The sequence below is a fragment of the Mangifera indica genome, chromosome 5 (assembly GCF_011075055.1).
Source record: "Mangifera indica cultivar Alphonso chromosome 5, CATAS_Mindica_2.1, whole genome shotgun sequence".
Classification (NCBI taxonomy): domain Eukaryota; kingdom Viridiplantae; phylum Streptophyta; class Magnoliopsida; order Sapindales; family Anacardiaceae; genus Mangifera; species Mangifera indica.
In genome coordinates, this window is record NC_058141.1 from 11,912,753 (window position 1) to 11,928,856 (window position 16,104).

Sequence of the window (16,104 nt, forward strand, 5' to 3'; positions counted from 1 at the left end):
CAATTGGTTAATATATGATATTAATGACATTTGAAATAGTGAGTAAAATTTTAATTTTACTTAATTTTGTTATTTAATATATTTATATTATATTTAGAGGTATAAGAGGAGATTTTTCCCCGCAAGTACAAGAAAAGAATATATTTATATTGTGTCTAGAAGGTACGAGAAAAAGATTTTTCTCTATGGAAATAGGGAACATATTTTTTTCGTAAAGAGGAGATGAAAAATCTTTATTATCTCTACAATGAGAACAGAGATAGAGATTGATATTCCTTGAAAAACAAGAACAGGAATTGAGATCTCCTCTCTACCCCTATTTGTTGCGATTCTTATGCATACCCAACGTGAATGACTTCGTTTGGTAAAGTTAAAAATAGAAGACAGATCATGTTTTGCATTGAAAAAGTTAAAAAAAAAAAAACACATATAAATACAGGACCAAAAGGCTTATTTCCAACCAAGTATAGTGAAATCTCAAATTTATACTTGTTAACTTTAAAAAATTTAAACATTCATCCATTGTCTAACTGTTGTTAGAATTTTTTGTTATGATTAAGGGTAAAACTATTATTTTATTAAAAATATTATAATTTTATTCTATTTTTTTCTCAAGTTTTGAAAACTGACAATTTTAGTCTAACCTTTACTTTTTCAATTTTGAAAAGTGAATTCCCCTCCTTCCTTAATTCCTTAGTTTTCTTTTTTTTTTTTTCTTTGACGACCATCCGAAGACGAAATGAAGAAACATCTCTCATCACCAAAAAACGTCTTTTCGCCTTTGTCCACAAAGAGACATTTGCTGGAAATAAGAGACTTCTCTTTGTCTTGTTTTTGGATAGTTGTTAGAGAGGGAAGAAAGTAAATTATAAAAAAAATTTAAGGGGAAAAAATCATTTTTTAAAATAAAAAAGTTGAAGTTGAAATAAAATTGTCAGTTTTTAAAATAAAAAAAAAGATAAAATTATAATTTTTTTAATATTTCTAAGTAATATAATGATTTTAACTTTAATTTGAAATAAAATTCTAATAAAAATTAAATAATAAATAAATGTTTAAATTTAAAAAAATTCACAAACATGAATTTAAGAATTCATTATGTCTTTTGACATAAATACAGCACGAGCGGCAAATCAATTCACCAAATAAAGTTCGAATCAATTCACCATCATGCTGTCTATTCGAATGATAGGAATTTCACTTTCGCGGCAAATCAAAACAAAAGCACACGGGAATAACATGAACTTACCCACATCCAATCACACCCCGCCTCCCACTTATTTTCCAAAACACCACCGCCACCACCTAGTTTCGCCGGCCGTTGCAACCAAAGACTGTCATCTCCGGTAATGATAACATCCCAGCCGAATCAATACGACGACGAATAATTTATGTCTAAGAAAGAAACCACTTCTAACATAAAAGGTACCAGTACTAGATCCATTTTCTGTCGTTGTTCATTTTTTTATGGTTATGTACGTATTATTTGATTAAATTCATATGTGATTTCTTACATGGTAAAAACAATGATAAGGCTAGTGCTATACGATCCAAGCATTCTGTTACTGAGCAGCGAAGACGCAGCAAGATTAATGAGGTATTTGTTTATTTCCATACTTTGAGTTCCTTCTCATTTCTGAATTTTTCCTTTTCACGACTTCTTCCTCTCGTAATCTCATCATGTATCTCGTTTTGCTGCCATATTTTGAGGAATTGCTTTGTTGCTTGCCCCGACTACAATTCTGCTAACGTTACTGGAGCTCACATCATCGTAGTGGTGACATTCAGTGTGGAAATAATAACATTATAAATCTCTCTACATATATATATTTTTTTAATAAAATACAACCATAATTAGTAAATTTTATTGTTTTAATTTTGGATATTGCTGGTGATGCATGATTAGTACAGTAGCAATGGCAAACTTGTCAAAGTTTGGAATTTGCTTTATTTTTTGTGAATTGAAATTTGAGAAAAAAAAAGTCTTTTTAGTTATGTTCATAGAGTTTGTTTAACTGTAATCTGTTGCTTCCAGATTTCAGATATTGAGAGGCCTCATACCTCATAGTGATCAAAAGAGAGATACGGCATCATTTCTATTAGAGGTTTGTCATACATGTGGAAATGAACGATAGTGTATATGTAAAGTTAAGCCGAGAAATTTTTTTTCTTCAAATTTGGTGAATGAATATTGTTTTCCCTCTGCAGGTGATCGACCATGTCCAATTTTTACAGGAAAAAGTGCAAAAATATGAGGGTACATACCAGGATTGGAGTTCTGAACCCACAAAATTGATGCAATGGGTAAAGTTCCCATGCTTAATTCTCTATGTTTATCTATATGTTCCAGTCAAAAAGAAAAGTTTATCTATAGGATGTCCATCCCTGTGCCTTTGTTTGATAGCAGCTATTAACAGTCATTGATATGCAAATTCTTCTGGTATAGGGTTCAATACTGATGAGATAGAATTCCTTACATATTAGTTAGAGAATTTGAGCCAAATATGATTTTTTTTGTGCATCCAATCATTTGATATTTGCATATTGAATCTTGTGGTGTTTGATTTGCATATATTGCTTGCATCCTTCCGAAGTGTCTTGAAAGTATAGAAAGATGTGCACTATGATTCAGGGGCATTGTAAATGATTTATGATTGTTAATTATAGAATTTACCTTGTGAACCACTTAATTGAGTAAATTTGGAAATTTATATTTTCCTTGTAGGACTTTGGATTCTGATAGAAGTTGCCGATGCTTCAGTTAATTTTGACATGATTCTTAGGAATAATGCTTTGTCAATGGATTGGCATAGTATTTACAAATTTAGAAAAAAAAAAAAAAGAGATTAAAATTAAAAAGAAAGAAGGGAAATTGCAATACCTTTCATTATTTCATCTAAGACATGATAATTTATTTCATCTTAGTATTTCTTACATTTTGTTATTGGGTTTGATCGTAACAAAGTTGTGCAGTGATTGTAGTGCTATGACTTGGGACTCAAATTTCTCTTAGAATCTTTGGCTTCTCTGTTTAGCTACATCAGTTGCTTTTCTATTTCCTTTGCTCAGAAAGTCCAGTACCCTTTGCCTCTCTATCTGCAAGAAGTATTTAAAGTTAGGTTCTTATGCGATTCCTTTTTTCTTCTTCCTGGGAGGGACAATGGTGAACAGCTGTTGGGCTTAGAAACTTTTCATGTTAACTCATTGTGCTCTGTTTGTAACAGAGAAATAGTCACTGGCTTGTTCAGAGTTTTGCTGGTCAACCGCATGCCAAAAATGGTTCTGATCCAGGATCAATTTTTCCTAGGAAATTTGATGACAGTGTTAATCCAACCATGCTAACAAGCTCACAGAACCCATTAGAGTCTGATCCTAGCAGGGATGTTGCCTGCAAAATAGACCAGCAATCGGAGTTAGCAAACAAGGGAATATCTCTGCCCACGTCTTTGCAGGGGAACATACCGTCTGCTATAAGAAATGATATTATGCTTGTGCATCCTCTTCACAGATCGGTTTCTGATGCACAGTCTAATGAGTGTCCTACTGCTGGTGATATAGTTAACCAAGAGGAGCTGACAGTTGAAGGGGGGACAATTAGCATATCAAGTGTCTACTCCCAAGGGTGGGCACCATAAAAGAATTATGTTTTTTTTTTTTTTTAAATATATGGTACACCAATTATCGGGCTGACTACTATCATTTATATTGAGAACATCTAAAGTCTTGTTGGGTTTCCCTCTTCAAGTGTTTCCAACATTTTTTTTTTTTGATAACAAGGAGCCCCACCCGAGTAGAACAAACCTCAAGTTTAGTGACTAATCCTACAATCACTTAAATAGATAAATCAAAAGTTTGATCTTGATATGTCCAGAGAAGACTTAAACCCATGTTTTCTTATATATGAAGTCTCTTCTTTTGCCATTTAAGCTACCCCTTGAGGGTGTGTTTCTTTTTGTTAGTTTTATGATCTCCAATTACGCAGATATGTGGAAAAAAAGTGAGGCATAAATTTTATCTCTCTTAATTATTACTTAGCAACAATTGTATTTGAGTTGTGTGGTGGAATTATGGGGAGTTGCTATATATGGATTGTTCTTTATGGAGCATAGGAAATGGGTGCATTTGTTCTGTAGTGGCATATCTTCTCTTGTTAGAAGCTGTAGTTTGCCATCAGTTCTTTAACCTATGAGAGAAAACAAGAACTTAATTTTTTATTCAATTTTTTTGGTGGAAGCCTATTTCACATCAATATTTAAAAGAGTTCGTGTATGATACTAATCTTGGTCTTTTAATTCTCTGATCATTGAGATTTCAGATATACTACAAGTAATGCCTATGTATTGCTCTATAAATGGTAAGGCTTGGTTTGAAATTTTTGTGGGCACCAATATGCAGCAAGAATTGGTCATCATATTCTGTTAAAAGTCTGCATTTCTCGTCGCTCTATATAGATCCATGTTCTATAGTTCTTGTTGCAATTTATGGATCCCATGACTGATCTTAATTAATTTATAATAGATCAGTGACTTTTTGAAAGGTGCCTTTCCATATGTGTGGTGTTGTAGCAAAATGTATTGAGACTTAAGACATGGTTTAGGTGGTTGATCTTTCAAGTTTTGTGTGATGAGATCTTTCTCATTCACCTTTACTCATTTTATTGGTTTTGTTTTTTCATACTAAATATCTTTATTTGCTCATTTGTATTTATTTTTTTCTTCACATAGTTTTTGGTGTTTTTATACTTATGTCTCTTTTCCATAAAAATGCTCTTCATTTCTGTTCAAGTATTTGTTCTTTAAAAGTTGAAATCCTTTTTTCTAATTTCTTCTTTGAAAAAAATTCAATTGGTGAGTGCTAACTGACATATTTATCACATTTCTTTGAGGCTTTCTCTAAGATTTAGATTTTATATTGCAATATGCTTATATAAATGATATTTGGTGTCAAGCAGGTTGTTGAATAGTCTGACTCAAGCACTGGAGAATGCTGGTCTAGATCTGTCGCAGGCCAACATCTCAGTGCAGATTAATCTGGGGAAGCGATCAGACAGAAAGTTGATGTCTGGAACTTCCATTGAGAAGGTATGCAGTGGATAAATAGCATAAATGATTTCAGTCTGGGTTTGTGTGATTAAGATGGGTTTGTTTTAGCATGGTGGTTAAATTTTTGGGTTATAAATGATAAGTAACCCTAAAATCTGACAAAACTAGATGAATTACCTTTGAAGTCTTTTGAAAGCCCACAAGGATGAAAAAAACTACTTTGTCCCACAATGAATTATTTTCTTCCTCAACTTTTTCTCCAAAATCCTCGTATTTCTTTCACACCAAATCACTACAAAAAGAGTAAGCACCACACACTTCTGTATGTGCAGAGCCTTTTATTCAGTTGCAAGTCTACATCAGTTAATTTTACTATTATTTATGTTTGATTTAGTTGACAATATCAATTTTTACTTTTTACCAGGATCCTGAAAATAACCTCTCTGGCAATTAGGGCATGCAAAACTTAGGAATTAAGCAGCAGTGTAGACTCAGATCTCAGAAGTGGTTGAAGACACACAGCCAGTATGGCATGTTCAGTGTCTTTGTTTTTGCCTTTAATTTTTCTTCCGTCCTTTCTTCCATTCTGTTTCTATTGGTTTTTCTCCTTCAGTTGTTGTACAGGCATGCATTTGGTTTCCTTGAGTTGTGCCATATATTGTGGGACTCATATTAAGCCTAACAACTTGAATTGTATGTTTATGTATTTGGTCATGTGATTTATGTTCAGGGGATGCCATTTCCTTTACTGTGTATCATATATAATGATTTAAATTATATGAAGTAGGGACCGGTTGGGGTCCAATTGCTTGGATGATGGGTTAGTTGTTTCTGTGTGCAAAATTTTCAATTGGAAATATTTAATAAAATTGCAAACAGGTATCAGTCAATATTGTATAATCTTCTGTGTTGGAATAAGATGTTTTTGTGAAAGCAAATTATTTGTGCTTCAGGATATTATTACATCAGAATTTCCAAACATGTTCTAATAAAGCAATCTAATAATTAGCTTTTCATGTGTAGCATGGCCTTTGAGGTTCCTCAGGAACCAAGCTTTGTGGGGGTTTTGGCTCTTTACAGCTTCTTGGTTGTTTGTTGGTTTTGTTATCTGTGATGTGTTGTTGTTGTGTGTATGTTTATAATGGCCAATCTGAAGTAATTTGGCATCCTATGAACCCTTGGGCTCTCAAAATTTGGCAGATGTTGCAAAATAATACATAAAAGGTATAATATTAATAACAAAGCCTACTTTCCCATCCTGGGTTCGTTTGGTTGGCTGGTCCTGGTAATGGGACTGTTTGTGATTGGTTTTTGGCTTTCAAAATCCGTTGATGTTTTAGCTTACGGCATATGTTATGACATTTTTCTCGTTTTTAAAGAGTGATTCACATTTCCAGCCCAAGGTTTAGCTTAAACCATTTTTTCACTCCCTTATTGCTATAAATCACATTTTTTCACACAAAACTTAAATTCATTAAGGAACAATAAGGCCAATGAGATTAAGAAACAGAAGCAAAAAAGCCAAAAAATTACTACTGAGGAAGCTTCAGCTTAAACGGTCAGCATGGGAGGCGACAACATGGAGCAAGAAGCCCATTCAACGAGGTTCGATCACCTGGCACAACAAGAGTAGTGGTAGAAATCACCTAGGTGTGCAACATAAACGTGAGAGATTGGGCAAGGTTAAGAGTGTGAGAGAGCTCTAGTTTTAAAATTGTATTCCAAAAAGATTTTTATAAATTTTTTGGACTTCTATTTGCATTTTAACGAGATTTGTAGTTTTCTTCATTTTGAAAAAACAAAAACATTAGAACATGTGAAACTATCTAAACGATAGCATATATGACTAAATTAATTTATTTAACAAACTCAATTCGATAAATGTAACATGCACTTGCAATATTGCAATTAAATCCAGAATATAAAACGATGGGCTGATTGTTTCAATTTTATTTTTTTTTTGGTTAAGTATTTCAGAATTAAATATTAACAAAATTAATGAAACATCAAACTTTCAAAATGAAGCTTCGGATGCTATCATCAAAATCTCTTGGGTTATTAACCTGGTTAATTATAGGGGTTTCAATCTTAAATGAAGTATTAAATGCACCCATAAATCATCAAAATTTCTTGGGAGTCTAACTTTCAGCTCTGTTCCCCCAAAAAGTTTGTCATGTTTGACATTGCTATCAACTCCCCATAACTTTCATCAGAAAAGCATAATCATAGGCCGTTTCCTCACATTGACTATACCGACCGCCTTCTCCGAAATGCCCTCCATTCATATTTGTCTTCAGAATTACTGACCGAGAACAAGCAGAACAAGTGATTTCCCGTACTTTAGCTACCCATTTGGCAGCTTCCCAGACTCCAACTCTGAAAAAAATTATAATTCACCAGCACAAGTTAGTTGATATAATGTACATATGTAATGTAGGGCATATAAGAGCTGCTAATTGTCAACCGTAGGAAAACACAAGATATGAAATTGCCTTGAATCATGAAACGACGATGTAACTAGCATTGAAGGACAGCAAACACCACAAGGAATATTATCATAAGGAGAATAACTTCGAATGTACTCAAATTGGGATTGTATCTGAGGGTTGCCAAATTCTTCGTAGTCAAGCGTGGTAAGAGGTAAGCTGGGGTCCAACAATGTGGTGCAGATATCAAGAAATGGAACCTGATGTTAACATTAACTAAATGTCAGTGACAAGATTTAAACTGTACAAGAAATACTAATAGTTAAAAATTAGCAATATATACCATGCATTTTGTTCCTATCATTATAGTGAGAAAATAACAGGGTTCAGATCATTTGTTTTTCTTTCCTCTACATCAAGCATAATCCGAGCAAAAATCATAGAACAAGATCCACTTTATGAGGCTAACAGAACACTCTAATATTGGGAAATATGATATTTTATGCTACATTAATGTCTAACCTTCAAAATGGCAGCACGAAACAATTTTGGGAACATGTTTATTGCTGCCCCCACGAGTATACATCCCGCACTATATCCAATGGCACCAAGTTTATTTCGACAAACAAAGCCCTCATTAACCAAGTAGTTGCCACATAATATAAAATCATCAATAGAATTTCTTTTATATAATCCACTTCCAAATTTGTGCCATGAAGAATCATCCCCACCACCACCCCTGGCCAACAAAAAAAAAATCATTTGAATAGTAAATATTTCAAAAGTACAACCAATGACATTTTATATTTCAATGAAGAAGATAGTGACAGAGTAGTATTTGATAAATTAGTTCAAACAAACAGTTACACTTGATATCAAGTGAAACCACACCAAATATAGATGATGACAATAACGGATATAACCAAAACATCACACAAATAGAAAACCAAAATCACTAGACCTGTAGACGTGAATACAAAAGTCCTGGAATATTCATAACATACAGGTAGTTTTCTTTTTTCAACTTATAAAAAAAATTTGACTGTTGCAAAATGTATTCAGATTATCATTGCCACATTGGTCAATGAGAAAAATAACCATAAAGAAGATCCAATCAACAAACCTAACATCAGCAAATGCCAGCACCCAACCACGATCGAGTAAACTCAAGCGGTCTGCACACCAACTTTTATCCAGAACTTCTCCATATGCTCCATAGGCTTGTAAGAGTCCAGGACACTGATCCCTCTGCCAGGATTTTTTTGAGAACAAAATGGTCAATGGAACCTTAACACCATCATGGGAGACAACTTCCCTTGTCTCACAACAATAGGAACTGGAAAAGGTCTTCCATTTCTGCAATCCGATATTTTGGTAATTATCAGCCTTGTAGTTATGTGTGTTGATAAGTTCTGTGGTGTCTAGCTCATGTGCAGAAGAAAAGAATCCAGCATTACCAGAAACACCCCTAACTTCCTCTTGCTGAACAATTGAGAATGTTTGTCTCAACATGTCGTAGTCGACAATCACATCGGGCATCTGTACATTCCAGAAGAAATTACAGGAACTTCATTTAATCAAATAAATGTTGATTTTTTTTTTTTTTGAATAAAAGTTAGAATTTTAAATACTGTAAAAATCTAAGAATAAGCATCAAATGGCCAGACAGTCGGTGGAAGTGTCTGACCATTTCCAACTATTTCAGTGATAAAACTAACTGCTAGAGAGAGAGAGAAAGCTCCAAAGCACATGGTATATATAATGTCAATCTAGCAAGTTTATTAGAAGTTGTACCACAGGAGATGAAAGCACTGCACGGTATACAAAGCTCATGAAATCATGGTTTGAACCAGGAAGCACACTACATGAGTATGATGGCAGAGGAAAAAACCATGGATTAAGATTCTCAAGCTCCATCTGATGCTGCATAACAACTCAGGAAAGATTAAATGAATAACAAATATGTTTATGAATGTAAAACTAATGGTGGCAATATTGCTTCACTTTTGGCTATTTGCTAACACTGCAAACAAAGGGAGAAAAACAAACAACTTATCTTACAAAGAACTTTTCTATGCAAGAATGTACATAATTCCATAACAAACTCATTCAAAATAAATCATAGTCTTTCTTTGCCAAATCAACATTAGTTTTCATTTCATACCTGGTGATGAATCTATAATGACAGACTTCAATAAGATGCAACACAAAACAGGGTAATTATCACTGATATGTAAGGTGGTGCTTTTGATAATTTTGTGAAAGTAAGAATGTGACAATACAAGTATTCATACCTTGCAATCAAAGTTCATTGGTAAACTGATAGAACATAACATGGGGACACCTTTCTTATTGAGAGAGAGCACCAGATGTCCATTAAAAATGTCCATATCTTGTAAGCTGATATCTTCACCTGGAAGAATGATATTCTGAGAAGAAAAAATAAGTATGTAATGAGGAAAAAGGATATGCTTAAAAAAGAGATTCTATTAGAAAAATAAAGATACCTGCCAGTTAGCTGAGTGCATTTCTTCAACTTGGCACGTAGTCAAGTAATAGTTTCCAACCAACGATCCCTCATTTTCACCTAGAGGAGCATTTGTGAGAATATAGAATAAACCATAGTGATGTTCCAAAAAATATTGTACTCCAGAAACACGCTTATGTACTTTATGTAGCCACCTAATGGGTCGGCTGCATCTATCACATATACCTGTAATACATGAAAAATGGATATTAATCTCCCAAAAATAAAACAACTATCGTATAAACTTAGACACAACAAAATGAACTGGTAAATTCCTTCCTCGGAAGAAGTCCTTGAGTTTGAATTCACAGTTATGAACTTGCCATCTTTGGTGCTTGTTATATCCACACAAAAGTTGGAATCCCTTTCTGAAAAAACTGGGATATCATCAGTACCATCCGAACTGAGCTTTGTGCAGAGGACCCTGAAGGAAAAAAATAAACATATAAGTATAGGAGCAAACATCCCCACCCTAAAGAAAAATGGATCAAACATGGCTTAGATTAATTTGCCTGGAAGGCCGTTGATTTTCATCCGAGATAGTATAAAAGAGAGTCTTGCTATCTTGAGCCCATGCCAAGCTGACAACCCCATCAACTGGTAACCTTGGAACCATACATCCATTTCTGAGGTCCTTAATTTGTAGCATGAATTGTTCACAGCCAGAAGTATCAAGTGTGTATGCTAAAAAATTGTGGTCCGGAGAAACTCGACATGTACCCACATGAACATAACCTAAAACAGCAATTACACGAGGTAAAGTTAAAATCACAAAAATAAAAATCAATCACTACTATCATGTACAAGCACTGCAAAAGAGTTGTATAAAACACTTTATGAGGCATATTAACATGGACATTATCAGTGCTATCATCTTGATTCACCTCATATCTATTTACACTTTCCTTTAAAAATGTCCTTCCATTTTGGCAGGAAAATTCTTAATGAGCAACATAGCATAACCACCATGCACAGAATTAAGCAATTTAAACTCCAAATGAAGCTCTTTCACACCAGTATAAGGACAACCAACAGAATTGTAATTTACTAAGCTCCTTTAAGTAGAATATACATTTGTTTCTGCCTCTTAGAAGGACCAAAAAGTTGGTAAAGAAGGATAATAAATTCCATCAGCTCAACATAAGTACTGAGAAATCTTAAGGGGATTGTCACACATATGAGGAAGCAAAACCCACCAATTTTTTCAGCAATTTCATTCCAATCAAGCAAAATCTCCTCCTTTCCAAATTGTCCTCTCACATTGCGAAGAATAGTCTTCATCCAACCTCTTTCCTCGTTCCCTATGCTCCTACATAGAACTGGGTATTCTTTCCCTTCTGGTATGTACTGGTAGTACAACCTATAACAGTAGTAACAAAGTCACAAATCATTGATTCCAAACACATTTTCCACTATAAAGTGTGTGTGATCACAGTGACGGTAAACAGTAACACTTCCAGAACAATGTTTATTGACCAAATTTGAACTTCATAACCACAAAGGAGTACTAAGGCCACCAGTAACAGCATCAAAATGGTAAATTTACCAATTACAACGCTCTATGTTACTGCTACTAATATGATGCTGTGTACCATAGCTAGCACAGTAGCATTCCCCATTAACCCCAAAAAAAAAAAAAAAAAAGGAACAAAAAGGAAAAAACATGGGAACCAGGAAAAAGCATGAAATGAAGTGGGAATAAAACGGACAAACCAAGGTCCCCAACGCTCAGGAGGAGTTGAAATTCTGGCGGGCATTCTGTTTTTCATCTGAGAGAAGAGAGTACGGCGCAGGTTTTCCGTGTCAGCCATAAAAGCTTGAGCATAAGAATTTTCTTGGTTGAGGTAGTCAATAAAATCAGGATCATTGGTGTTTCTCATCCAATAGTAAGGGTCCTGCCAAGTGAGTCCAGGAGCAGAGAGTGTGAAAGGAACTTTCTTTGCGAGAGGAGGGGGTTGTGAGGTTGAAGGGAAGGTGTGTACAGCTCTGGAACAGGATATGGCGGGGATTAAGTGAAACGAGAGGGGCAATATGGAGGTTAAGCGGGAAGAAAGAGCCATAGTCGTAGAACAACAATAAAGCGAGGGTTTGGAGGAGACGGGAATGGGAATGTGAATGTGAAAGAGAAAAAAGGGAAAATGAAACAATTCTTGTATTCTCTGTAAGGAAAAATCATTTCTTTCTTCCTATATCTCTTATTTCTCTCATTTGAAAATGAAATTGTTTAAAATATTTTAACCATATGATATTAATTATAATAAATCTAATAATTATACGAATATAATTGAAAAAATGACATTGGCCAGAATTACTCAAATATTTAAAGTTAACTTATTTCAAATCACTTTCTCGGTTTATCCAAAATCTCCATATATTTGTGATGTCTAGTGGTGGTAAATAAAACTTTTTCAAATCACACCTATTAGGGGATAAAATGGTATTTTATATTTTAAATTATTTTCATGTAAATTTTTTATGAAGTATGTTTATTAAAATTTTTAACATTTTACTTGCTTTAACACTTAATTAAATTTAACTAATATGAATTTTGTTTTTTTTTTATTATTATTATTATAGAGATCAACTATTATAGAAGATAAGTCTACAAGGTTTGCATATTCAATTAATTTTGAGGAAGGACAATATAAGTTTCATTAAGCACATCACTTTATAGTGCAACTAAATGTGAGAGTGTATTAGAACACAATAGGAAAAATTTCAAGGAAAGTTGAGTCAGAGTGAGATCAAGCTTTTTTAAAGGATACGCTTTGTACCATTTAATGGTACAGAGGTGCATGGGTTTACTAATGTTCTCCTACATTTGGCCTTTTTTTGACAAGTGAATAGTTGAGAGATTTTATTAGTGTTTTGGTTTTAACTAAATGAAGTAAACGTTTAGTCTTTTGGAGTTTGTCTCAATGATCGGATAGAGGTTTAGTCATCAAACTAACGTATAATCATATGTATCGGTCTCAAGGGCAAAACAATTGAATGCAATTGAGTTAGTTATAGAGATTTGTATTTGATTTTCAGGGCAAAAGCTTGGGGGGACAACAACGAAAATACTATTAAACTAATGGTTTTAGACTGTCTTATGATATTGGTAAATGATTTAGATGTTTTTAACCATTACCCAAGAGATATTATAATGTGAAATTTAACGAATGATTTGATGAAATAGGTTGTACAGAAGAATTATGTGAATATTACCCATCGGTACTCATCTTTTGTAGAAGTACCCCCACTATGTAATTATGTGCTAATAGTTTTTCTTTAATATTCCAAGTAAGTATTTTTGTTGTTATAATAATATTTAATTGTTAACTTTTTCTTTATTTTATGTTTAACTAACTATGAACATTAATTTTTATTTTATAGGTTCGGATCTACCAAACCATACAAAACCTAAGGGATTTTGTTGAGAGCTTGGGATGTGGGAAAATTCCCAATATGTTGAAATGAAGGATAGAAAACACCCCGAGTTGGGAGGATGTGCCAAGTATTTTTGGAGCAGAGGCGAGCCAATGTGCCTTAACAGATTACTGGTTCAAGCAATATCGCTAAGTGTTTACACCCCGGTTCATTGAGTACTTGAGATAGTGATGCCCGTTTAATTTTACCAGGAATGCATGTATGTACGTGTGGGACTGTATACACATATATAATAAATAATACTTTAACATTAAGTACAAAATGTGACTAACCATATTTAAGTTTGATAATTGAACAATTTTGAATCTAGTGATGCTAGTGGGAATAAGGATTCTAATTGGGGTAACAAAACAAAGACATTTGATATTAGAACAAGTGAGGGAAGTTGGAGGGATGGCTCAGACAAAGGGAGCTTTAGAGGTAGAAGAGATTCAAATAGAGGTGGTTTTGAAGGTCCAGGCAAATTTGATAGAGGAGGCTTTGGGGGTTCTGGAGAAGCCTTTCCAAGTCAACGTAAAATCCTTGGTTTAAGTAACTTGGAAGTAAAAGGGGTAACAATTCTAGGGACAAATTTTTAACATGGGGATAAAAGAGCATCTCCCCGATGGAGGTCTTAATCTCATTCAGACAGCCCTGGAACTTTAATTCTGTTGCTCAGGGATTTGGCTAACTTGTCACTGAGGAACAGACTGTGTCTTGTCTTTCTCTTAAATCCGCACAATAATTTAAAAATTAAATTCAAAAAATGATGTTAATCAAATAAAAAGACAAGTATGCTATATTATTTCTTTTCATTTATTAAATGAAACAATTTTTTACACCAAACCCGTACAATTAGTACCATGAATGTTGAATTATTTTGAACCAATTTAATAATAAAAATATTTAGAAATGTTAAAAGGGCATCAAGGGTAATTGCTTTCATCTGTCACCCACCTCCAGACTATGTTTAAACTATTTGAAATAGGAGGGGCATAAAATAATAATAATATATTAACGGAATAATTAAATTTGTTAGGAAATTGTGAAAGCTTGTCTCCAAATATTGGGGTTTGTTTGTAGCCTCGTTTGACTAGCAAACCAAGAGATGTTATAGAATTTGCAACAACAATGTCGCCCATTATACATATGAAGAAACGACACCTTCCTCAATTTCGTAATTACAAAAATCAACAAAATTGTAACGAAAAAGGGGTCGATCTATTTGTACTGAGATGCGGGCATATTTTAGGGACCAACCGGCAAGGCCTTGTTATGTATGGGGCGTCGTCTTTTAACATGAGAATAATCCATAGTAAAATATTGTGATGTGTCTGTTCCCTCCACCCATTCTCGCCATGTCCCTTTGCTTCCATGCATCACTCCTTTTTCTTTATTTTTTGTCTTCCCTACACAATTCACATTCACTATAATGTAATGGCTTTTTATAATATGCATATAAATATGTATACTTTTTGTGTTATAAATTAAGAGGGTTTGATCAGTGCTTTTTTAAATGTTTGAAAGTAAAGTTTTAAACTCAACTGTATATGGAAGTTATTCGTCAAGAGTTTATGTAAAGAAGCAAGGAGCTCTTTTTTCTTGACAGAAAAAGGAAAGAAAGAAAAGGAAGAGAATTAAAGTGGTGTTGGCATATCATTCATAGGTCCTGGCGCTGGCAACAACTAGTGTTTTTTGCTGTGCTATTCATAACAACAATATAATTCAGAAATGACCTCAACTGTTTCGTAAAATGGCTGTACTTTCTCATTTTATGTATATATTAATGAGAAATTAACAGGGAAGCTAAAGAAATTAAGAAGTAGTTTAATAAATGATTACCAGAATGGACAGGCTCATTCTGCTGCTTGTTGCTTGACATCGTATCCGGAGCTCCATGTTGTTTAACCTATTTTGAAAAACATAAGTGGAAAATGGTAAGTTGTAGAAATATATATTCCTCGGAATTATGGGTGTCAAACAAAAACAAGACTTGGATTCTTTAAGAGGAGATTCCTACTGTTACTTCAGCAGTGACTCTGAGCTTTCTTGGCAGATCAGAAAGCTGTACTTCAATGGCTGCTCATAGTACAGATTATTCATAATATAAGCTCATGATGTTCATAGAAGAGATCAGAAAAAAGAGCTAGAAATTCACAAGTGCATGCATGCCTACCTTTTTCATGTGAATATTGCACTTGAATTTGAAGAGAAGAAGCACAGGGCGCTTGCAATAATAAGAAGAGACTAATTTTGAAAAACAAAGTAATCACCATAAACTCCATGATTAATTACAACCCTGGAGATAATACTGCATAAAAGGAATGGTCTGAAGTGGGTGTGGCCTTGGAGTTTATATTGGACAAGGAAAACCCTTAGATCAGAGAAAGAGAAAGTAAATAGAGATGCACAAACACAAAGCACAAAATGAAGAGTTTCAAAACAAGTACATAGAAATCTTACACTTATAGTTGCTTTTGAGGAGATAACTTCACACCATTTGAGTTGCTTTTGTCGCCTACTGTTGTAGGCCCACATCCTTTTCTTATTATTTTAACAACAATGTCTACATAACACTGCACATATCACCATCAACCCCAAAAATGATATCAACTTTTAAGATTCAACAACACCTCAATCTTTCCTTGCTATCTTAAATACGGAGAAAAGAAATTACCATTTGATAACCAATGCGTGT

General features: G+C 33.9%; 3 protein-coding genes across 7 annotated transcripts; 1 reads left to right on the forward strand and 2 right to left on the reverse strand.

Moving 5' to 3' along the window:
* Positions 1-1,159: 1,159 nt before the first annotated feature.
* Positions 1,160-5,856, forward strand: LOC123215810 (transcription factor BIM2-like). 3 transcript variants are annotated; one of them, XM_044636055.1, is made up of 8 exons: positions 1,160-1,425; positions 1,515-1,597; positions 2,034-2,105; positions 2,209-2,304; positions 2,983-3,114; positions 3,225-3,622; positions 4,952-5,081; positions 5,467-5,856. In XM_044636055.1, the coding sequence occupies exons 1-8, from the start codon at positions 1,392-1,394 to the stop codon at positions 5,494-5,496; spliced, it is 975 nt and encodes a 324-aa protein (XP_044491990.1). In that variant the 5' UTR covers positions 1,160-1,391; the 3' UTR covers positions 5,497-5,856. The 3 variants fall into 3 exon arrangements, with proteins under 3 accessions (XP_044491990.1, XP_044491991.1, XP_044491992.1); XM_044636056.1 differs by having other exon boundaries at positions 1,535-1,597; positions 2,036-2,105; XM_044636057.1 differs by lacking the exon at positions 2,983-3,114 and having other exon boundaries at positions 1,163-1,425.
* A 1,218-nt stretch (positions 5,857-7,074) lies between these two features.
* LOC123215388 (protease 2) lies at positions 7,075-12,189 on the reverse strand. 2 transcript variants are annotated; one of them, XM_044635453.1, is made up of 11 exons: positions 11,709-12,189; positions 11,192-11,355; positions 10,508-10,730; positions 10,319-10,419; positions 9,976-10,181; positions 9,763-9,897; positions 9,263-9,391; positions 8,592-9,007; positions 7,991-8,207; positions 7,535-7,728; positions 7,075-7,418 (listed from the first exon to the last, which is right to left on the reverse strand). In XM_044635453.1, the coding sequence occupies exons 1-11, from the start codon at positions 12,053-12,055 to the stop codon at positions 7,232-7,234; spliced, it is 2,319 nt and encodes a 772-aa protein (XP_044491388.1). In that variant the 5' UTR covers positions 12,056-12,189; the 3' UTR covers positions 7,075-7,231. The 2 variants fall into 2 exon arrangements, with proteins under 2 accessions (XP_044491388.1, XP_044491387.1); XM_044635452.1 differs by having other exon boundaries at positions 10,271-10,419.
* Positions 12,190-14,449: 2,260 nt separating this feature from the next.
* On the reverse strand, positions 14,450-15,832 carry LOC123217682 (protein GOLVEN 6-like). 2 transcript variants are annotated; one of them, XM_044638781.1, is made up of 4 exons: positions 15,583-15,832; positions 15,433-15,485; positions 15,249-15,315; positions 14,450-14,815 (listed from the first exon to the last, which is right to left on the reverse strand). In XM_044638781.1, the coding sequence occupies exons 1-4, from the start codon at positions 15,689-15,691 to the stop codon at positions 14,655-14,657; spliced, it is 390 nt and encodes a 129-aa protein (XP_044494716.1). In that variant the 5' UTR covers positions 15,692-15,832; the 3' UTR covers positions 14,450-14,654. The 2 variants fall into 2 exon arrangements, with proteins under 2 accessions (XP_044494716.1, XP_044494715.1); XM_044638780.1 differs by having other exon boundaries at positions 15,427-15,485.
* Positions 15,833-16,104: the final 272 nt, after the last annotated feature.